We start from the raw sequence: 24,999 nt of genomic DNA, 5'->3' as shown, positions 1-24,999 counted from the left end.
TAACTATATTTGCATTAGAAACCAGTCCCACCCTTGATGTATATAAAAGAAATATATCTTAAAAAGAGAAAGAGCATGCACACATGCAAGAGAGTGCAGGAGACCTAATTAATAGAATTTAAACACAAATTGAAAGAATCATCTGCTCAGCTTTTACAGATGCAACTTCTTAGAAATTTAGAACTTCAAATGTTGAAGTTCAATAGTTCATATAAATATACAGGATACAAGCTTAAAAATGGTGGTAGCATTTATAAAAAAAAAGGACAGGATCAATTTAATAGCACTTCTGACATCAGGAAAAAAGTTTATTATGGAATAAACTGGTAAGAAATACTGTTCCATTATGCAATTTGTTTCCAGTGAAATCAAATTCTACTGCTGCTGGCATCACAGAACATCTTCACATTTGATGCAAATACAAGAAATCAATTAAAGTCACTCAGTGGCACTTTGACAAAAACAAATAGTTCAGTTAGATTACGGAAAACAAATTATAAACATAACTTTAATAAGCTGCAACGGCAGCTGCAAGAACAGGAACAGAGTGCCACATTAATAGTATATTGGTAACATAATATAACCTTTAGACATTAAAGTTACCAGCAACATTCTGCTAAGAAAAAAGGTTGCACCTTCTTCTAACTTACACTTTGAAAATTCGAGCTACTATTGTAAGCCTAAAGAGTTTAGAAAGTCTTGCAACCTCTTTTCAAGCAAAAATATATAATACAGATAGTATTTTACATATAATATTTTATACATAATTGCTTTCACATTGTAATTAAACAGACAAAATTTACATTTTTATTTTGGTGACAAAGATTTCGTTTCAGACCCTAGTCTGAAGTCCCTGTAGCACTGTGAACAGAAGATGCTGAATCATGGTTGGATAGAACGGGAACATTAGCAGCAGCTGCTTCAGGAAGCACAGGTGCAAGCACATGACGACAAACTGGGCATGTTCCTGACTACAAAAAAAGAAAAAACCCAGGTCATTTGCACAGTTTCATTCAATTCTGTTGAAAAGCTAAAGGTTATTATTTATGAAGTATTTAATGTCCTCACACCACCACTGTCTCAAAGTCAAATTTGACTGCATAGCTACCCAGAGCTAAGAGAAACTAATGATCTCAGAAGAAAGCTCTTTTGCTTTTACACCAGCTACATGGCAGATATATCAGGCTCTCTGCAAGGTCTTCTTCAAAGAACCTGTTTTGCAGGTGGGAATTTTCTTTGAATCAAGGATAAACTAGGTACAGCCCAAATCTAACAGGATGGATTTTGTCCTATTTTTTAGCAAGAGCAGTTTACTATTACAGCAGAAAAAGGCAACAAACACATAATACAAACAATATCAACATGGTAATCAACACTATTAATATAAGTTTAAAGCACCAATAACCCATCCTAGAGGTGTTCTGACCTGATCTCCCTAGTCAGAATCTTCCTCTTGAACCTTTTGAGAAACAATGTATTACACTGTAGGCTAACTGAGAACTAGCAATCCAGGCTCATACCCTGTGTAAGAGTGCAAGTGCAAAGAAAAAAAATGCCCAATTCATTAATTACAGTTCTTTTAGTCCAGCATCAATATGATATAAGCCTTATTAAGACATTTAGAAGGAAACTGATTACAGATTATGAAAATGAATTTTAATATGATGTAGATTTACCAATGGTAAAATTTTTTAATTAATCTACCAGCATTCCAGTATTTCTCCCGCCACCCTCAGCCATCAGCATAAATGGCCCTGACATTCTAGCAAGACAGATCAGATTTTGCTATTCTCAGAGAAAAACAAGCCATCTTTACTTCAAGGTATAAGCACAGTAAAGAAAGTTTTTCTTGTACCAAAACAAATTGTAACTCATCCATCTCTTTCATTCTTACTAAAGGCAGACCATGGTTTTCCCAAAAAAATACCCCTTCTATTCAAGAAATGGCCCTTCAGGTGAGTACAGGTATAAATTACTTCCCTCAGTAGGATTTGATTCCATAATGCATAAAATCAGCAGCCAGTTATTTCATAGAATCATAGACTGGTTTGTGTTGGAAGGGACCTTAAAGATCATTTGGCTCCAACCCCCCTGCATTTCATCCCACATTTTCAAGAAGTAACAAACTGTTCTTCCCAGAGGAAGGCAAATACTCAATAAACCACACAAAACCCCCACCAGTCCTGGGTACTTACTTCCTGTAACCAAAGAGTAACACAAAGTTTGTGAAACAAATGATGACAGGGTAGCTCTGTCATGATTTCATCTTTCACATATTCGCTGCAACAGACAGTACAACGCTGCTCTTGACCTACACCCATGACGAAGAAAAAGCATTATTATTATTATTCTTGTTTTACACCCAAGATGAGCTCAAATTAAAATACATATATTACCAGCACTATCATGATTACAAAATACAAACCACACTCCAGTAAAGATGAGTTTTCCAAACTGATCAAAGTTATATTCAGTCTGATTCGTGATTCAGAATATTCTTAGAACATCATCATCAGCTGCACAGTAAGTATATTCAAATACTGCATCTATGGTATTACAGTAAGTTAAATTTATTCTTATATACTTAATTAATTACTTATGGATTATTAATTAAGTATTATTAAGTAATTCTTAATTACTTCTCCATACCATTGTGGTCATCTGTGACAATAATCTGTGGCAGACATTCTATGGTTTCTTTAGTAGCTGGTGGATGAGCCTGTTCAACTTCAACTCCAAGTGACTCCAAATGTGCCAGAGCATTCTGAAAAGGGTGACCAGAGACCAAGTTCTCTTAGTCATAAATACAACATTCCATGTAAAAACAAATAAGCAAGAAAAAGAATCCAAATCTAATAGTAACATTCTTAAACGGAAGTTCCATCTGCCAGACTAACCATTATCATTTTTATTTTCATAATAAATGAGATTAAATTGAAGGTCAAAAGAGCAACAGCTAAATTTTCAAGTCTTCTTAAAGTATGCGGACAGAATCACAATTTATTCTCTAATGAACATTTATTTGTTCATTTCATAAAGTCTCAGAAAAGGTAGCAAGTCAAAAATGTAATAAAGATTGCTTATACAAAACTGTCATTACATTTTGCTTTCTGAAAATAAAAGCATCATTAATGTGCTTCCTTAGTCAGATACAAACAAAAAATATTAAGTACCTTAGCTACACTACCAATGTAAGCTTTCAGAAAAAAACCAGGATCCACATATATGTTTCTCATCTGTATAATGACGAGAGACAGTGCTATGAAGTCATCTCGTTTGAAACAAATTTTTCACCATCTTTAAGATCCTGACACTACAGCAGGCAGATTTGATAATTTATATCATATATTCAACTCTGTAAGACACTAAAAAGATCTCCAGTAAAAAAAAAAAAATGCAACACAGAACTCAGATTGGTTATACTGACTAAGAAATATACGGGTTTGAACAGCAGAACAAACTGAAACTGAAGAGCCAAGACCACAGAAGCACAGAGTTCATACCCTGAATGAACTAGTCACAACTCCTCAACCACTATTTACTACTCTAATCAGCATTAACATTTTTTACTCTAATGGCCACAAAACTCACTTGGTGAGATGTTTAAGATAATCTGACATTTTTGTAATGTTGGGAGTAGGTTTAACTAAAAACCAAAAGATATACTAGAGAAACACTGGATTATATACAAACATACATCTTCAGTGGTCTTTCTCCTTAAACTAGAGAAAGCTACTAGAGCTGCAGCCTAAAAACACTCCTGCACTTTTATCACAGTGGCAAGGTAGCTCAGGCAACCATGCCATTATAGATCTCCAAATTTGCAGGTTTGCACCTACAGTCAAATGTTTGTGGCAGCCGAGAGATCAGCATGAGCTAATGGACAAATATTTACAGCTCTTACTGCCACATGTATTCTGTTATAAGTCTATGAATTTAAATCAAATTGTTAGACAGTTCTCTAGTGCAGTGAACAAGTCCACCTGCAAAACAGGTACACTCCTCCAATTTAACAGCTTAAAAATATTCAACACTGCCACTGCAGACAATACTGCCTTACTAACATGAAGGTGATTTTAGTATTTGTAATGGCATTTTGCTATAGTCTGAGAATAATTTGTAGGTAAAAATACTATACTTAACTATTACAGAAGTAAAAATTAGGTAAGATCCCAAGAACACAGAAGGATGAAATATTACCCATGTATCAAACCTCTCTGTCTGTATGCAGTATTAGTACTCTCAAAAAAGCATTGTATTGTTTGGTTTTGAAAGCTATACAAAAGAAACATCACAGACAGAAAGCCTTACAATGACTCTGATGCTTAAAACCACATCTTCAAAGCACAGCAGTGCCCATTTTACAACTTTTATAAGATATCTTTATAATTTCAAAAATATCTTTATTTCCTTCCTCTTATTACTTGTGCAACTGCTTACTGCTCCATGTACCATAAACCAAATGCTGGACACTGCTAAAAACAGTAGTGCTATAGCCTCCAGGGGTTTGAGCTCCTCACGTGTGTGAATCAGCACAGGAAATAAATCAAGTTACTGACACTGCAGTGACACCCAACCTGTTCTATACTGCTAATGAAATAAAACAAACACTCTCAGTGAAGTAATTTCTTTAAAACAAGGGGAAGTAAAAATAGAAACAAATGTACATACAGGCTATTACATTTTAGGATCCCAGAGTCTTATAGAACATAGCTTTTTAAAAAAATATTTAATATATTCACTACTTGTCTCCTCTAAGTGTCACAATAATTGGACATATCTCCCCCTCCCACCCTCAATTAAGGTATACTTGAATTCTGGATGCATTATCATGTCACATCCCTTTCAAGCATTTCATGGCTACAGTAAATTAGTTTGCTGGACAGAGAAATTTTCAGAAAATTTTCTGAGCTATAGTAGATTCTCAATCAATTATGTTGTGAAAAAGGTGAAAAGGATTTGGTTAATGAATCTACTAATTTAATTAAGAGAATTATGGGAAACTTAAGGAAATAGATTAAATAAATCAGTATGAGGTTGAATGAAGTCACAGTCATTAGACAGGATTTGATTAAGAGATTGGGTAGAGTTACCCTAATAATACTTAAACCTAGTCAAAGCTCAGACTTCTCCATTACAAAACCTCTGGTGTAAAAATACTTACTACCGGAAAGCAGATGGGTTACTTTTTAAACTTGAAGCAAAAGCAGAGATACGTTGCACCCATAAGGTAGAATCAGACTAAGCGAGATTTAAATCACAGCTGTTCGCTCTAAAGCCAGACCTAAATGGTACTGAAATAGTATTACTGGCAACAAGTAGCCTATTAGAAAGTCCATTATAAATATATAGATAGTATGTAACTGCAAAGTGGCAAACCATCTTGAGGTATAGTTGTTCAAACAGGGAAAGAAAACACACATGCAAGCAGTAAGAACTGCAATGTGAAAACAGAAGTTGTAGAACAGGCAGGAAAGGTCATCTGGTGAAACTCAAATCTAATCATCCTGCAGAAAAATGCCTAGTAAAACCAGGACCAGTCCTGATTACCAAAATAAGATTAACTATGTCAAGAACAGATTAAATCATTCCCTTTACTCTTGGGGAGAGGGATGAGGAGCATAAAATACCAGTTATGAGGAAGACAGACAACCAGCTTCAATTCTCACTTCCCTGAAATAGCTCTCAAGCCTGATCACCTTGACCTTAGTTACTAAAATACCCCCCCTCAGTGATCTCTAACTCCCCACTTGGTACATATATATATACATATACACACACACACATACATATACACACACATACATATATATATGTAGTTGCAACAAACTTCAGAACAAAAATTGTCATATTACAAACGTTTTCTACATACCCTATAAATGGAAAAATAAAAAATTGCATTTTCTAGCAGAAAGCAAAGACTTTTTCAACAATCTCTCCTACACAAACTTGAAAAGTTAGTTCAGGTTGGGTTTTGCTTCACAAAAGAAACTAATTTTTTTAAATAATTTTTTTCCTCCTGAAAATGCTTTACACCACACTTTGGATATCTGAGCAAGCACTGTGACCACAGTACCAAAAATAAGGAAAAGGCTTTGTAACACTGAGATATTTACTATTTTAATGGAACATTTTACATTTTTAAATTTGCAGAACACACTTCTACATCTTAATCTACAACTGTCTGACAACTAGGAGAATTGTGTTTCAGGAACACAAGTTTCTAGTCTGTGTTAATCCAGTCAGGGACAGGGTCATATCATATTTTATTAAGAGACTATACTGGACTAGCCATTTAAAAGTCCTTTTTTCCCTATTTTCTAGAAAGCAGAAAACATTATATCTTGATCCTGTCTACATCTTGCTGTGGTCACTGAAATACAGGATCTCAGCAAACAATTACAATTAATTCTGGATAGACATTACAGAGCCTTTTTTTTCTGCTCACTTTCTCTCAACTTACAGAAGTATTTGCAATGTTACCCAAAATGTTCAACAGTTTTGAGTAATCCTTTCTCTTATTTTCTGAACAATTTTAGTAACCATCTTCATACAGGAAAGAGAGGTGCTCCATATATTCTGCTTGAGACTTGGTGAAGTATTTAGAATTCTTACTCAAAATCCATGTTGTCCATTTAGTCACAGATTATACTGCTATTCCTTCTGTTACTCAGCTACCATTTTCTGCTGACTAATTCCAATTGTGCAAAACTTCTATGCCCATCACAAAGTTTTAGACCCTTAAGTGCTAATTTCAAGCACAAAAAGTATTTAAGGGAATTGGCTTTCCCTCTTGTCCATCATCCACAGTGACCTGTACCACAGGTACCAGAGAATAACTGCCTTTGTAGTCATCTACCTGCTTGCCGAGTGTGTTCTGTAACACACTGTTCCTGGTGACACTACCATAATTACAGCATCTTCTCAGCCAGACATGCACATAGCTACTTAGGATTGCTTTTACAGGTCAGCCTGACAAGTTTCTTCTGACTGTGTAACATTATTCAAGTTACTCTAAGAAAAACTCAAGAGCCATAACAGTCTCAGTCTCCTCTTCAAGTGTTATCATACAGATTAAAATAAAGAAGTTATGTGATTAGTTTCCCCTCTCTACACATATCCTTTTGCTTTGGTGCAAAGAAGAAGATCCACTGCTTCTGTAGTTCTGTTCTTTTTGATGTCTTGAAAACCAGCAGCTATGAAAGACAAGGAATTTTCTTTATCCAACTTCAAAATACTGCTTTTTTAGTATGGATATCAACACACTTCCTGTACATTAATAAGCAGTACTGACATGTCTACAGACAAGTAACACTAACAAGATCCTACACAGCTGGAGAAGACCCTATGGTACTTGATTATTTATAATGCTGACCTCTCATATCCCTTGGGAGATGAACAATACCTTGAAAATAAATGACTGCCAACTTCAGGGAAGAACCCTTCCACACCCTTGGAAAATCCTCATGAAGTTTATTTACAAAATAATTGACTCTACACTTATCCATGGGGGGGGGGGGGGAGGGGGGAAATCTATGATTGTTCCATAGACTGTCAGCTTTAGAAAGCATTTTAGAGTGTCCTTGGTATTTTATCCTCAAGCACACTAGGACATACAGTTTGCCCAGTTCACCCCTTTTCATTAAGAGCATGTAGTCAAACTGCCCCTTGCTGTCCCTAAACTCATACAACAATTAAATTTAATGTTGTGTGTAACACCATATTATACACCTACACATCATTTAACTCTTATTTTGACAAATATCCTGCAAGGGAGATTTCTGGCAGTGCAAAAATTGTCACATTGCATCAAACTATTTCAGCTAGCTCCATACTTACTCTGATGGTGACCAACATCAGGTAACACAGAAAAGAACAAAGATCATAACCATGATGGTTTTTGGTAACAAATGATCTGGTTTATCTGAAGTCAGACAGACGAAATTAGATTACAACAAGGTAAAGGTAAAAGGCTTTTTTGCTTTTCAGTCATTTGTTTCTTGTCTTTTTTTAATTTAAAACATGGAGTCAAGACAAACACAGAAAAGTCTTCTACTGAGGAATAAAAGTATGAGAAATCCAATTGTACTCCTGAAAAAAAAAAGCTTGGACAATTCACAGGCACAAATCCTGTTACATAGGGAATTTGGCAACATTCTTTAGAAAAATTTGAATGGCATATGTCTATACTGGTAGAAAACAATATCTTTTTTCCCTTTAAGAGGAAATAAATATATATTCTAAAAGGAGTAGCACCAATCAATGACTTCTTACACTACACAATTTGAAAGAACTTTCAACTTTTTGTTTGCAGACCTGAAAGTTCAAGCTAAAACAGGAAACTAATTTTTTCCCCGATTTTCAGATCATGCTGAAAAAGGATTCAGTAATAAAAACTTGTGTCACAGTATCACTAAAATAATACCATCAAAAATATTTTAATACCTCCATAGCTTGTTGTAAGTGTTCCTCTATCGCCACAAATGCGAGATATTGAGGATTCACATAAGGAAAGGCTTGAGCAAGTCCTAGGCCATCACCAAACTCATCAAGTAGTCTGAAAAAAATGAGTTAGGAAACACAGTCTTTATTTCAGACTAAGTAGTAATAACATGAGGGCTGGATACGTCAATTTACTGCGCATCACCTGTTAACCACTGTGTGCATATACTCTCATGAGGTGGTTGTGTTGGGTTGACCATGGCTGGCTGCCAGATATCCATTCAGATGCTCTCTCACTCCTCCACCTCAACGGGATGGGCATGTAAATAAGACTAAAGGCTCATGGGTTAAAGACAGGGGGATTACTTGCCATTCACCATCACAGGCAAAACAGACTCAACTTCAGGCAGAACCTTAGCTTAACTGAAAGGTTGAGCCAGACGATCTTTTGAGGTTCCTTCCAGCCTAGGCTGTTCTATTGATTCTATGAAATTTATTACCGGTAAAAATGAACTTGGATGATGAGAAACAGACAAAAATTAAAACATCTTCCCCTCAGCCCTCCCTTTCTTACTAGGCTCAGCTTCATTCCTGCATTCCTGACTCCTCCATGTCCCTCCACCCCAAGCAGGGCAGAGGGACAGGGCATGGGGGTTGTGGTCAGTCTGTGGCAGCTCCTGTCTGCCATTCCTGCCTCCTCACACTGTTCCCTTGCTCCAGTGTGGGGTCCCTCTCACAGGCTGCAGTTCTTTAGGGTAAGCCTACTCCTGCATGGGTCTTTCCCACAAGCTGCAGTCTTTCAGTAATTACCTGAGCACGGGCTCTCTACAAGCACAGTTCCTTCAGCAAATACCCACCTGCTCCACTGTGGTCTTCTTCAGGGGAATCTGTCCTCCAGTACCTGGAACACCTCCTCCCCCTTCTCCTCTCACCTTGGTGTCTGCAGGGTTGTTTCTCACATTGTCCTCACTCCTTTCTCCTACAGTCTGCTGTGCAGCATTTTTTACCCTTTTTAAAATACTTTCCCAAAGGCACCACCCTGCAGTGAGGAATCAGCTGTGTCCCACATGGGGCAGCCCTGGCCTCTTCTCACAGAGACTGACCTGCAGCACCCCCTTCAGCACTTGCTCCCAGTACAGTGAGACTTTTAAGACAATATAGAATTCAGAAGAACATGACAGGAGCTTTTACTGTTGACTACTCCAAAGTAAAAGGGCATACAGTTCAGCTAATAAGTTTCATATGTATGTTATTAAGCTCATTTTACAACTAGCATTCAGATTTTGATTGCACTGTGTGTCACAATTCATAGCTTGTCAGCTGCTTTGAGTTCAGTTTTCAGCATTCAGAGATCAAATCTTAAAATGGGCACAAGCAAAATCATGTATTGATCTGTGTACACTCAGACAAAAACTTAACAGACTATTAGAGAGGCATTTCCCTTCCTATTTTGAGTAATTAGGTAGCCTACCAATATTAACCTCCAACACTTAAAATCCAGCTTTCATCCATACCCTACAATTTGTTTGCTAGCTTGCTGCCTGGCACTGTAAGAACATGTCTTTTAACTTGGACCCTCAAGCATTGGTCCTTGCTGTGCTTTTTTACAATATAACTTCACAAGAAGAACTTACCAGTGGTTTTGGTATGTCTAGTATGTAGTTTATGATATTTTTAATAAACAGAAGAGAGCAAGCATTAAGTCTCTCACTGGAAATCATCCTGTCTAGCTTATTCTTACTTTAAAACAAACGCATTGTAATATTCTAGGATTACGCTGTGCAAGTGGCTCTGATCACTTCCCTCCTGGTATTTGCAGAATAGATTACTGACGAATATTGCAATATAAGACAGAAAATTGAGTGAAGCATTCCAAATTATGATAATACTAAGTAAGTACATGGCATTTCAAAGTATAACGTCTAACACCAGTTGCAAAAGAGGAAAAGACCAATTATAAAACAGCACTGACTTGAATGCTGATTACATTCATGTTGCTTTACTTGTTATACTGCCAGTATACTTACCATCTTGAAAGTTAATGAAAAAGTACACCCATCCCTTGAATATTCAGTGCACCAAAATTTTCCTCAGATCATAGCCTGATTTAGCATATCTACATCCTTTTTGTCTCGTTAGAAGATACATGGCACTTGAAGTATTTTAAATGTTAAAACTTAGATTATCTGCCTTTGAAGTACACGCATACCGATAGCCATGAGTATTTCTGACATCTTAGATAAAAAGCAAAACAGTAACTGCAAAACCTCTGAAATTAATGCAGAAAACTCAAAAGCATACCTCCACTCCACATCCAGGTCTTCACTCACACTGGAGTCATCCTCAAGGTTGTTATTTCCATCCAACAGGAAGAATCCAGGACGCATGAAATCACTAATTAGATCATTTTCTTCATCACTACTACTTTCTACTCCTCCTCGGTACTGTAACCAAGGAATCTCTCCTTCCTCCAAAGAAGAATCAGGGAATGCCTGTTGCCTTCAAATAAACAAATGAAAAACTAAAAGTAAAAAGCTAGAAGACTTAATAACACATGCAAGCAACAGAAGATACACATATTACAGGGGCTAAAGATGCATATTTCCCAGAATGCAGAGTCCCAGATTAGGAATTTAGCATTTGCTGTAAAAAACAAGAAACTCCCAGTGGTATCAGCTCCAGACTCAGAACCTAGTATACCCATGACTATATGGCAGAATTCTATGGCACAAAGCCAGCAGTACAGTAAGCAGCTTGTTTTGCATTTTCCCTACAGGCAGTATCCCTGCCAGGGCTAGTAAATTTGGTACTAAAGATTCTTATTCATCCACAATTTCCTAAAGCCACTACAATGAAAAGCTCTCTTGACACCCTGGAACAGCCTTCATGGAGAAGATTGGCCTGAATGCAAAGAGACACTATTTGCAAGAGAAGCTATTTGTATAAGGAGAAAGACTGTTCTGACTGGATTTTCCAGAGAAGCACAAGTCACCTGGATGTTTAGAGCCACATGGCTGTGAGTCCCACTTTATTTATCAAAGGGCAAATAAACATGAATCATGTTAGAAATGGGTACATTTGTTCATATCAAAGAAAGCTAAGAGTGCACAGGTCCATTGTTGTTGTTCTGAAACAGACAGGTTTTTGTAATGTTGTCATAAAGCCACAATAATTCCCCAAGGCTCAAGAGACAATGATACTAAAAAAACAGTAACAGTGATTTGGATGCCTGGTAATAGGTACTGTCTACCTAAGAGTGGAAGAAGCTGAACGGACAATTAAGCATGGCTTGTTGCTTTATCAAGATCCAAACTAAGAATTTAAGGTCAAGATTAGATGCTTAGGAAAACAAAACTTTCCTTAGCTATTTATAGCTACAAATTTTGATTTGCAACAAAGGCATATGTATTTTATAAAGTACTTAACGACTGAAAAATATGCAAGTTCTCAGCAAACAAGTAGTCCAAGTTTTCTATAATCACTGATAGGGCTGCAGAAACAAAGAACAGCTGTAGAATATGAGAAGTAATGAAACAGACATAAACAACTGCTTCACCAGGAGTACTAAGTAGTATCCAAAGATGTGCATGTAATGTGTGTTTTTACAATTAACTTGCCTAATCTGGCTTTCTGAAGTTGGTATATTCAGCCTATTATCCCTACTGACTCTAAGTGTCAATGCCCTCTCACTGTTATAATCAGACAAAGCCAATTTTTATAAAAAAAATTTTCTATAAAAATTGGCTTTGTCTGATAATAACAGTTTGGTGACCCCGATGTGATCTCAGTGTGCTTTCCTGGACTGTGGCTTCTCGAGAGGTGCCCCACAGATTGTGGCTCTAAAGTAGCAGTCTGGGTCAGTCTCCAGAGATCAATGGACAAAAAAGAAGCAATAGTCAAAGGAATTGGAGCTCCAAAGGAAAGACTGCAGTATTAAATACCCGTAATTCTGGTGCACGAAGATCGCAACACAGACGACGGAGTCATGAGTATAAGGGATACCATTCGGTTAGGTGGGATTCAGTTGCTTGTGTGTGAGAGTGTGATTGAGATGGAACCTCATTCTGGAAACGAAAGTAGGTCTGGAGCCAGGATTTGAGTTCCAAATCAAGTGTGGAGGTCTTCTAACCGCAGTTCCAAACTCCCGCGAGGGATTTGGCTGGTGAAGGACCGATGCAGATCCTATAGGACTCGTGGGTGGGAGCACAGGTTCTAGGGGTACGTGGGCGGGTAAAGGGTTCAGCCCCCCGCAAGACACTCTCACCGGTAACCAAGGGCGAGAGGAATTGCCGTAGAAAACTCCCAAAGGATACATGGATGGGTAAGACGCCCAACTCCCTGGATCCAACCCCCTACAGGGGCTGTAGGAGTTGCCACAGTAAAACCCCTAGATGGGTCAAAAGGAATCAAAAAAAAAAGTAAATTACTGGATATATCACCAGATAGTCCATTAGGCATAATGATTAGAAATTGGACTGAAAGTGGTCCTAGAAAAGGAAAAAGTAAATTAAAATTAGTCCAATATTGTATGGTTGAATGGCCGAAGAAACCTTTAAACCCACCTGTCTTCTGGCCTGCTTTTGGATCTTTTGAAGACTGGATTTGCCAGACTTTCAGTACATATGTTCACTCAAGAAAACCTTTTAGTCGAGAAGAAAGCGATTATGCAAAATTGTGGATCAGAACTTCACGTCCTTATTCAGCTTCAATACTTACACTAAAAAGGATGAAAGATCTGAAGAGAAAGGGGATAAGAACAAGGAAGGGATAGAGAAAGATGATGAATGGGAACCACTAGATAACTGGCTGCCTCCATACTTTAGTTATCCGGCCCTGGCGGCCTTAACTCCGGCGCCTTTAACAGCCCCGGCCCAGGCTGCCTTAACAACTCCGGCGGCTTTAACAGCTCCGGCGGCTTTGACGGCCTTAACTGCCCCGGAGGCCTTAACTGCTCCGGCGGCTTTAACTGCTCCGGCGGCATGTACAAGAAGTAAAACTGCCGTAACTGAGGGAGCTTCTTTATCCCTTACGGGAGGTACCCCTCGGAGGCAATCAAGGAGGCATCGGATTTGTGGCAGTCCCGTTAAACACCTCCGATGTACGAAATTTTAAGAAAGAGATGGGGACTCTATTAGATGATCCTCTCAGAGTAGCTGAGAGGTTAGATCAATTTTTAGGTCCCAATACTTACACTTGGGAAGAAGTACAGTCCATTTTAAGCATTTTATTTACGACCAAGGAAAGGCAAATGATTAGACCACCCAGAATGCGTTTGTGGAAACTGCAAAATCAAGCAGGGCCGGCGGCAGATCAGAACTGGCCCAGTGTCTGCCCTAACTGGGGTCATCAAGAACAGGGCCGACAGAATACGAGGGACCTTAGAAATTTAACAGTGGCCGGCATTAGAGAAGCAGTTCCTCGGGGGCAAAACATTAATAAAGTCTTTAGCGAACATCAAGGGAGATGTGAACCACCCACTGACTGGCTGGAAAGATTAAGAAGGAATTTACAAATGTATTCGGGGGTAGACCCGACACGCCCCGTGGGAGAGGCTTTATTAAAAAAAAAAAAAAAAACTAAAAAAAACACCAACAAAAAACCCCCCACTCAATTCGTAGCCAATTCGTGAGGTGCCATCAGGAAAAAAGTTAGAAAAAGTATACAATTGGCAAGACTGGAGTCTGCAGGAGCTATTAAAAGAAACACAGAAAGTGTAAAAGCAGAAAGCAAAGGCGAAAATATTTGCAGCAGTCAGAGAAACCTCTGAGATCTCATTCTAATGGATTTACCTGCTGCTTTGGGTGGTGAAAAGAAAGGGGCAGTAATTAGAGGAAACGAATTAGCATGCTATTATTGTGGAAAGAAGGGACATTTACAGCAGAACTGTAGAAAACAGGAGCAGGATAAAAGGATGTTTAAAGAAGAATAAAGGAGTCGGGAGCTCTATTTTCTGGGGACAAAGACGTCAAAGGAGTGCTTGATAAAAATAAAATGAAGCCCCAGAGAGAAGAGTTTGGATTTTTAGCAAAAAGGGGTGCGGAAAAAAAATCAACTGTAAAAAATATTCCGAGGGGATTTATTACTGCTACCAGAAGCTGAAAGTAAAAAAATAATAGTACAAGAAAAATTAAAAAAAAATTATACATTAATGGAAGAAGACGAGCAACAGATAAATCCTAAAGGTTGGTATACAAAAGGAGAGATTGGAAAGCTTAAAATAAAGCCTATTAAAATTGATATAATTGACACAGAGACACCAATTCAGATAAAACAATACCCCATTCCCCTAAAGGGTCGAGAGGGGCTGAAACCAATTATAGACGAATTATTAAGTAAAGGCACATTGGAATCTTGTATGTCTCCATATAATACACCTATTTTACCGGTTTTAAAATCAGATGGATCTTACAGATTGGTGCAAGATTTAAGGGCTGTAAATCAGCAAACTGTGGCTCGTTTCCCTGTGGTGGCAAACCCCTATATGCTGCTTAACCAACCACCCCTAACTGTATTTGGTACGGTGTAATTGACTTAAAGGATGCATTTTGATCCTACCCCCCTGGACAAGGGGAACAGAGACTATTTTGCATTTGAATGGGAAGATCCATCTAATAATAGAAAACAACAACTCAGATGGACAGTGCTTCCCCAAGGGTTTACAGAATCGCCTAAACTTTTTGGGTAGGTATTAAAAAAAAAAAGTTACTGCAGACATTCAAGCCGTCCTCAAAAGTAAAGCTTTTACAATATGTAGATGATTTATTAATAGCTGGACAAACTGAGAATGATGTCAGGACAAGGACTATAGAACTGCTGAACTGTGTTAAAAAAATAAAAGGATTAAAGGCTTCAAAATCTAAATTGTAGTTGTAGAAAATTAAGTCCTTGGGGCACTAAGGCTTTGAGTGATCATTTCTTGAGATATTTTGGCTGCATTGGAATATATGAAATTGCAAAACAAACTACATACGGTTGTTTAACATGTTAAAAGATTAATAAAAGAACTATGAGACAGACCGCAGCTGGTGGAAGGAAAACAGCTTATCAACCTTTTGAGAGGGTCCAGATAGATTTCACAGAACCACCAAAAGTTGGGAGATATAAATATTTGCTGGTAATGATAGATCAATTAACTCACTGAGTAGAAGCCTTTCCTACCACCAGAGCGACTGCTCAGTCAGTAACTAAAATAGTACTGGAACAAATTATACCACGATTTGGAATTATAAAAGCATTTGATTTGGATCATATTAGCCCAGACAACTCCTTTAGGATTTGCAGTACACAAAATACAACCTGGAGGTGAAGTAATGATTAAAACCTGGAAGGAGGAAAGCTTATCTCATAGACAAGAAGGACCATTCCTAGTACTATTAACCACAAAAACTGCTGTAAGAACTGCTGAGAGAGGATGGACTCAAGTTTCCAGGGTAAAAGGACCTGTTACAGAAAAGCCTCAGTGGAAGATTGAGTGAACGCCAGGAGACCTCAAGCTTCAAATGCAATGGAATCAACAAAGGGATGGACTCATTAAGACTAACTGAATAATTAGAAGGACTCTATATTGGTAACAAGAAAATTTAAGGTATTTGTTATGAAGTTTTGTAAAATCACGAATGTTTGTTATAAAAAGTTGTGGTGTCTGCTTTATAAATAAGTGTATAAGCCGTTGTATATAGTTGAATAAGAAACTGAATAAGAGTAAAAAAATAAGACTACTAAAAATAAATTCAAAGTGAGGGCAAGACCGGGTTGGCCTCCATTTTTGCTGTTAAGATAAACACCCGACCGTTGGCAGCAACCCAATGGGTCTAGGGACAAACAGAAAAATGTGCCATACCGGACCTCACTATAGTGGTTTCCTTTTTCTCCTAACTATATGTATCAGCCCTGTAATGAATACAGCAAGTCAAAGTACTCCATATGGTCCCCTTGAAGATAATAAATTTGTTTTATTAGCCAAGACAATAAGCAGAACTTTCAATCTAAGCCACTGTTGGGTCTGTGGAGGACCTGTAGGACTGTTCAGCTGGCCGTGGGTCTCTGTACCCTTTACTCCATCGCAGATTGTGAGTAATTACAGTGATATTAACAATACTACCTGGGAAGAAAACGGAACATGGCCAATCCAGTTTCCAAATCAGGGCAGATTTTAGTGTGAACCGAACTCAGAAAGGAGGAATTGATGTAGAGGAGAGTAAATACCAGTGGACACTTACACATAAACTGATCAACAAACATAGAGGTATTTATATATGGTTATGGCTTAATGAACAGGGACATAGCAAAGGATTCAAAGGATTTTGGTCAGATAAAAATAAAACTGAATATGCTAAATTATACGGAAACAGCTTTTATAATCGAACCTGTGTATGGAAAAATTATATGGGATCCTGGTATTACAATATACGGATGATAATTTTGAATGAAGTTTTCAGTCCTTTAGGAGATAAAAACAACCTTAATTGGATCCCCGATTATTTTGTTATTAATTCTCACTTTTGGACTTTGTATCTTGAACAAATTAATTAACCTTGTTAAGAACAGGATTGAAGCTGTCCAACTCAGGTTGTTAAGGCAACAATATACTGACTTAACCCAACAAGAAAAACACTGACTAGAGACTGAATTAGAAGAGACCACCTTTTCAGGGGCTCCTAGAGAAGCTATTTTTAAGCTTAAGTAGCAAATTAGGGTATTAAAAAAAAAGGGGGGGGGGGAGACTGTAATAAACTATGGTAACTAATTTGCTAAGTTAAGCAAGGTGGTGCTATAAGAAACTATTGTAACTAATTTGCTAGGTTGGGCAGGGCGGGTAGGTACACTTGAATGATCTGTGAATGTTAAACAATTAAATGTAAAGTGTGCCATTCGGATTGGAACAATGTAACCGTGTCTCAGAAACCCCACCTAGAGCTGACATGTAACTGCTGTTTGAATAAAAGCCCGCCAAAAGGATGAGATCATGAGGCTTTTAAAAGATCCAATAGGAGAAAAGCGCGCCAGGAGACCAAGGCTTCGAGACTTTCAAAAGACCCAACAGGAGGAGGACATGCACCCCAGCAACCCAAATGACCCAATGGAAAAGAGCAGGACAACTATCTGACAGGAGGAGATTGGTTAAAGACGATGGCACAAGAGTATAAAAAACGCTGCTTTATGGAACTCGGGGTGCGTGTGGCAGAGCTGCGGCTCTCCATGCACCCAGCGCTGCTTTGCCTATTGCTTCCAACCCTAAATTGATTGAACCCAAAGAAAATTATATATTTTTATAAAAATTGGCTTTGTCTGATTATAACATCACTATTTCTGTATCTTTCACAAAATACACTTGTTTGCATGACATGCCATTTTTTCCCTGATTTTAAATACACACAACTCAGATTATTTTGATGTAGGCAAATGATTATTGCTGATATAGTAACTACTTCCGAAATTGATGTTATCCTCTGTAGTGTCATGTGGATATTGTGTTACTGCTTGATGTCAGAACTTATAGGAAGTTAGCTAACAAAATAAAACCATACCCTCCTTGGAAGAAGAAGTTTGTGTTCTCCTCTTCTACACCACTGCTGCTGCTCTGCACTTCAGGCTCACCTTCCTCCTTGTCTGGGACAGTTGCCCAGCTTTCATCACTTGAGGACTGGCCTTTTTCTGTAGCAGTAAAATAGGCAGACACAGTTGTAGACCATTCCCCATCACTCCATTCTGAGCTGCGATTTAAACAAGGCAATGGGTGTGAATTTAAACACTGCTTTAGGCAAAAGAAAACACAAACATTCTGTGATTTCCTACTTCTCTATGAACATTGCTCTCAATATAGATAATCTTCTAGAAGAAATTATTTCCTATGTATAGATGTATTAAAAGGTAAGTATACATAAAGAGGTGTTTAAAAAGATCAGTTCCTACAAGAATTCTGCCTATACCACTTCGGGAAAGTGTTTTGTTCCTCCTCCTCCACATTTGCAGAGTACATGAAACAACTCAGGAATATAAATCTAGACCCACTATGCACGTTCTTTTCCAAGAATACAAAGAGGAAACAGCAGCAGTGACACAGAACACCAATGCTTACTTGAGAGCAAGCAATGTCAGCCTTACCTCTCAGCCAAACAAAACTTAAGACTACAGTAAACCAACAGTAAAACAAATTTAAAACAAATATAAAAGCTCTCATAACCTCTAAGTCATATACAATGGTCACTTTTTTGTAATCATACAAAGATACAATAGATGACTGACTGCAAGTTACATAATTCACTAGCCATAACAGATGAATGGCAGGGAGTTTCTCAAAGACAATTTTGCTCAGCCACCACGTAGGAAAAGGCAGTAAATAATAAGTTGCAGGCAGCATTAAAAAAAAAAAAAATAGTGGTTAGGAGAATCTCAAGAAGGACAAACTTATCTACTTTTGGTAATGCCACTTAGAAGGTTCATTCAGTACTAACAGTGACAGGTGGCACCTACCAAAATACAAAGTAGAGTCAACTAGCTATGTCACTTCAAAAAGTTATAGAAAACCAATATGTGAACAGCAAACATGCTTAATAAAGCACAGCTTACACAAAATCCACAACACCTGCAGTTCAGTTTTCAATCTGCTAAACCCAGTATGTCTATGTGTATCAATGTTATCTTCCTACCTACAAACTCACTTTAAAGAAGCCCTCCTTGTATCTGTAAGTACATGCCAACACAACTTGCTATTTAATGAATTACAAGTACTTTTGAAAAAACTGCATATTATACACTGCAAGTTTTAGAAGAATAATGAAGATCAAGACAGATCATATAGAAGCATTTTAATTTGAAGCAGGAATATATTAGATCACAATTTTGACAACTAGGGAAAACAATGGAAATGAGAATATTCATTAACTTTGGGCTATTTTAAAGGATTACTTTACAACAGAAAGCATCTGTTAATAAATTCTGATGTGCCATCTAATGCATCTTATATTGCATCAGCTTGAATACTGTGTACAGTTATGGGTCTCTCACTACAAGAAAGACATTGAGGTACTCGACTGTGTCGAAACAACAACAAAGCTGGTGAAGAGTCTAAAGAACAAGTCTTAGGAGCAGCTGAGGGAACGGGGCATGTTCAGACTGGAGAAAAGGAGGCTGAGGGGAGACCTTATGGTTCTCTACAACTACCTGAAAGGAGGCTGTACTGAGGTGGGTGTCAAATCTCTTCTCCCAAATAACAAGCAATAAGATGAGAAGCAATGGCTTTCAATTGCTCCAGGGGAGGTTTAGATTGGCTATTAGGAAAAACTCCCTCACCAAAAGTGTTTTCAAGCACTGGAACAAGCTGCCCGGGGACACAGTTGAGTCACCAGCCCTGCAGGTATGTATAGATGTGGCACTTAGGGACATGGTTTAGTGGTGGACTTGGCAGTGCGATGTTTATGGTTGGACTTGATTTTAAAGTTCTTTTCCAACCTAAATGATTCTATGATTCTAACATAAACTGAATACTAACATTTTACAACCTTTTGTTTTGTTTGTTTGGGTTTTAGGGTTGGTAGCCCAAATACTCAAGCCTCTTATTTTAGTTTTCTGTGTTTTACAATTCAGAAATTATTTTCAACAACATTTCTAATAAAATTCCTATGTTGTTAGTCAATTTTATCCTTTTTAAAGTTTATACAGAAACACTAATTCAAACCAGAAAAGAGGCTATGCCTAAAGTAATTAATATTGAAAAAGGAAGAACATTGAATGTGTGCATTTCAAATTCTGCAGAGATGCAGAAAGTCACTTAATGGTTAGAAAGTTACAGACTTGTCACTTGCCAAAAGCTTAACACATTAACTTGTTCAGCCTGTAGCTTGACACATATGTCAATTTTGCTTATTATGCAGCTATACATGTATATTTAAACATGTAACATGGTTTAATCCTTTAAACATAAAACTTGGCCTTTTGAGAGTGGAAAAACATACTACTCCTTTGTACTGAGTAAACACTGACAACTCACTTCATAAGGATAAGGTTTTTGAGGGTTTAGACCACAAATTATGGAGGTTTTTTTAAAGAACACATATGCTTCCTGTTTACTGGCTCAGTTATTGCCACCATGACTAACATAGTCACTTTCATATATGCAATCGGTATTTCTTTTTGTCATGCTACAACAACTCATCATTCAGCATCATGGAAGGCAATGCTATAATTGTAAAATACAGTCCATTTGCTTTATTGCATTTTAGTATTTTAGTGGCAGCATTTTAGAAGGGAAAAACAAAAGATAATGCAGTAATTTATTTTTTTTAAAAATTAAACCTTACAAGCAAGAAGAGGATCCTTCTTTTGCAAGTCTACCTATATCTTTAATAAGAAAAAAATAAGTCTACCACTCCATTTACACCTTAAGGATTTTGTTCTCTCATAATTTGGAGCCTGAAATATTTTAAGGACAAGAGTTTATGCAGATTAATTTTCATGCTGCTCTCTCTACAAAAGCAGAGGAGACACAATCTACTCAGCAGGTTAGTTTATAAAGCCTAATGACAAGCACACGCAAAAAAAGCCACATCAATATCCAGAAGACATGTCTTATAAAGAATGCAGTGGGAACAGAAACAGCAAGAGGAAAGCAAACTAGAAGAAAAATGGGGGTGGGGTAGGAATCAAACAAAAACCATCATAAAGACTACGGCATTTATGGTAAATGGACAGAAGGTTAGAATTATTTTTTTACCCCCAAATAGCTCAGCTACATAACTCCAATTCACAGGTAAAAGTTCTTAACCAGCATTATATGAGTAAAAGTTAATCAACATAAGGTTTATCCAAATTATCTTCTGGGTAGAAAGCCCAAAATAAGAAGAGCCTGAATATTGCTTCTGGTGTCCAGGTTGGAGCCATTTGTAGATCTGTATTCATTAATAGTTACTTTAGAAACACCTACTAACAACTTAAGAGAAGGGATTATAGGCAATCCTATCAAGTTATTTTTCAGATATGATAAGGAAGACTAGTAGATTCTTCTTCCAGAAGGCTGGAGACAATAATATACATAGGCTGTCATGCAGAACAGCATTGAGACTTGATGGCAAAAAAATCCAATATTCTGAAAATAACAAGTCTTGAAGGGAACTTTCAAAGACCCATAATTTGCCAAAACCCATGCTGAACAAGTTTTTCCCTCTCTACCTTCCATCCACCCCATAAAAATAAACAAGTAATCTTCCTTAGTGATAAGATACATTGACCCTAAACATAAGGAAAGGCTTTTACATTATCAGAAGAATGTACATAACCATTTATTTATATGGGCTAAGGAAGGGTGAAGGAGAACTGAAAGAAAAAGCTGGTACCTTTTTAACTGATCACATTCTGAAACTGCTTGAGTTTGTCCCATTTGCTAACAAATTATTCAGATTTTACATTATTTACACAAAAGATGCAATACTAATACAGTTATAAAAATGAAATTTTACCTGTATTCATCTCTGTGGGACACTGATAAGTGTCTGCTGCAGTCTTCAAACTCATCCCAAAAGTCTAGAACACTTTTCTGTTCTTGAGCTGCTGCATTTTTCCTTAGGTCTATTTCTGTGTCCTTGCGATGACCTCCATAATCTCTTGAGTCAAAGAAGATACTAGAATTCATCTCTTCTTTGCTGCCACACTCAGCACAGCTTTGCTGGACTTCAGCAAATTCACTTTCTTCAACACCATTAGGGAGAAGCTTCACCCTCTCCAACTGTTTTGCAGTATTTTGTTTCCTTATTTTAGGTCTCACCACACACCCAGGCAAACTGCCTTCGTCAATCTTTCCATCACTGACATTGAATTCATTAGGAATTGCTATAGGGGTTCTGAAGCCAGCATCCACTATACTTTGCATCTGCTGTATTTCATAATTGACATCACTTGGGTTACTTTTCGGTATAGCTTGATCTTCAGCAGATAATTTAAATGTCCTGTTGTTTGAACATGCCAAGCCTGAATAATATGTCATTAAGGGCATTGGTCCTGCTGCTTCGCAACATTCTCTAGAAATACTGTGGTTGAGAGCAGACAATTGGGACTCTAAGTCAGTAAAAGACTCTATGCCTTTTTCTAACTCAGAAAGCATGTTATCTAGTGTTCCCTGAAATACACCTGCTTCTTCTCTTGCCAAAGAAAAACTGTCTTGAGCATCATCTTCCTCTCCATCACTGCTATCTGGCTTATAAGAGTCAATGTTTACAAAAGCAATTCCATTCTGATCATTCAAATCATTATGCTCTCCAGATGCATATTCTGCAAGGTCCTCAGATTTTCCGTAAGTATTCGCAGAGTTCCACGAGATCTGTCTGCCTTCCAGAACATAAGGGAATAGAGAAAACGATGATGTGTTCCCTTCAAAAGTTTGAGTTGATACACTTCGGCAAATGGGCTCTCCAGTTCCAGTATTTTCTGACAAAGGCTCATCTAGCAAACCAGGAGAAACTTGAAATATTGGACTGGAACCTTCAAAGAAAGTTGTAAGAGAAAACAAACTGGAATAATCAAAAACAATCAAAATAACCTCATCTACAACAACCGCTCATGAAAATGAAAGGATAGTTCACTATGACTGCAGTGCAATTTGATAAACATTTACTAGAGTAATTCTTCACTGATATATTTATGTTCTCATTTAAATAAATTAAGCATATAAAAATAGATTTGAATGAGCCAATTTCAGCTCAGACTGATATAAAAAAACAAGTATTAAAGGAACACATTCATAAGCAGCATTTCGACATCGTTTGTATAAAAGGGAATTCTAAGATGAGAAGTCTGGAAAAACACTAGAAAATTAAAAAAGCTACAACATTGTTTGCCATAAGTTAAAAATTGGACTATTTATTAACTGGCTAAATTGTGCCTCCTGCCACAATCAGATAAAGCCATTTATCACTACTATAAATTATATATTAATAGCACTATATTTTGAACATGCAGCTGTGATAGCAACTCCCCACAGGAAGAAAATAATAGCAGGGATGAATATGGAATTACAGTTAGTAGTTACCATAATTGCAAAATCAGTTTGGTTATATTACTCTTGAACACCTCTTTCACACCTCTTGCATAAAGGGACAAAAAATATCAAACCCAGCAGCAAGAGTTAAAGAATGTAAAAACATGTATACAGCTTTGACTACAAAATTAATGTTTAGTTCAAGTAATTTGTAAATTTCTCACCAAGACAATAGTCCAAACTAATTTTGAACATACAATGGCTTGCATAACTTGAGAGTACTTAAAATTTTTCCATTGATATGAAGAGATTTGGAAACCTAACTATAAAACCAAAAAAACCCCATACATGGTTAATTGAAGGGATTCCCTAGCATGTTATTTTTTTTAAACAGGTAGAGGCAATAAGCCATGTAAAATGAGTGTTCCATGATAAAAAAACCCATCTAAATAGCTAACACATGCTAGCATGTAAGTAAGTGAATTCATGGCACTGGACTCAGAGCTGTGCCTCTCAGCACCAGAAGTCTGACTTGCAGAAAGCAATACTGAAACATTACATTTTATCCATGTAAAATCTTGAAGTTCCTTCTTAAAATCACTAACAGCTGAGGTTAGCAAGCAGGCCTCTCTGGAGATCATCTTGGGTGCACCCTCCCAGCTAAACACCCCCAGTTCCCTCAGCCACTCCTCATAAGACCTGTCCTCCAGACCCTTCACCAGCTTCATTGTCCTTCTTTGGACACGCTCCAGTACCTCAACGTCTGTCTTTTCATGAGGGGTCCAAAATACTGAACACAGTAACCAAGGTGCGGCCTCACCAGTGCCAAGTACAGGGGGACAATCACCTCCCTGTCCCTGCTGGCCACGCTATTTCTGATACAAGCCAGAATGCCATTGGCTTTCTTGACCACCTGGGCACACTGTGGGCTCCTGTTCAGACGGCTGTCAACGAATACCCCTAGTCCTTTTCCACCCAGCAGCTTTCCAGCCACTCTTCCCCAGGCCTGTAGCTTTGCACAGGGCTGCTGTGACCCAGGTGCAGGACCTGACACTTTGAAAGATTTGAGGCTACATCAAACTTTTTTTAGCAGAGAACCTCATACACTCAAGGAGATGGGACTATGCTTTTAATTCAACAAGCCATTTTGTATTTGTCCATGAAATTATTAGTCAGATGCTAAAGTCACAAAAGACATTTTAGGAAATATTAACATCCAATATTCATTAACCAAGAAAGGAAAGTGATCTGACTGATATAAACCAATAAAGAATCTTGAGAAGTGTTTTACAGGCTTAAACTAATTCCCACTATAACTACACTATGGTTGACAGAAACCACCTGGGTCCATGATACATCAAACACTTCATAGCCTGGTTCTAAACAGAGGGTTAGAATAGGTATTCTCTTCCAAATGTGATTTGTAATTCGATTTGTCAACAAAATAATTTGCATTATACAATGTTATGGTTATCTAGTTGGTTAGAATGCATTAACTCATTCAGGAATGTCCTTCTTTAGACAAAATTACTCAGCTTAAGATAGACTCTACTTTGTTTTGCATTCATGCTAAGTTTCATTCTATAAAG

At 37.5% G+C, this 24,999-nt stretch overlaps 1 protein-coding gene across 4 annotated transcripts in view; it reads right to left on the bottom strand.

Annotated features, from left to right (window-relative positions):
* Window positions 1-282: 282 nt before the first annotated feature.
* PJA2 (praja ring finger ubiquitin ligase 2) overlaps window positions 283-24,999 on the bottom strand; it is a 40,965-nt gene continuing 16,248 nt past the window's right edge. For all 4 annotated transcript variants that reach the window (XM_074931891.1, XM_074931888.1, XM_074931889.1 and 1 more), the window contains 7 exons: window positions 21,897-22,914; window positions 17,970-18,155; window positions 10,744-10,941; window positions 8,446-8,557; window positions 2,650-2,764; window positions 2,196-2,311; window positions 283-971 (listed from right to left, as the gene is read on the bottom strand). In XM_074931891.1, coding sequence (XP_074787992.1) covers window positions 840-971; window positions 2,196-2,311; window positions 2,650-2,764; window positions 8,446-8,557; window positions 10,744-10,941; window positions 17,970-18,155; window positions 21,897-22,914 — 1,877 coding nt within the window. In that variant the 3' untranslated portion in view covers window positions 283-839. The remainder of the gene's footprint in view (window positions 972-2,195; window positions 2,312-2,649; window positions 2,765-8,445; window positions 8,558-10,743; window positions 10,942-17,969; window positions 18,156-21,896; window positions 22,915-24,999) is intronic.

Source organism: Athene noctua, chromosome Z, assembly GCF_965140245.1.
Source record: "Athene noctua chromosome Z, bAthNoc1.hap1.1, whole genome shotgun sequence".
NCBI lineage: Eukaryota > Metazoa > Chordata > Aves > Strigiformes > Strigidae > Athene > Athene noctua.
Note: the sequence above shows the minus strand (reverse complement) of the source record. Positions and strands in the feature narration are given on the sequence as shown.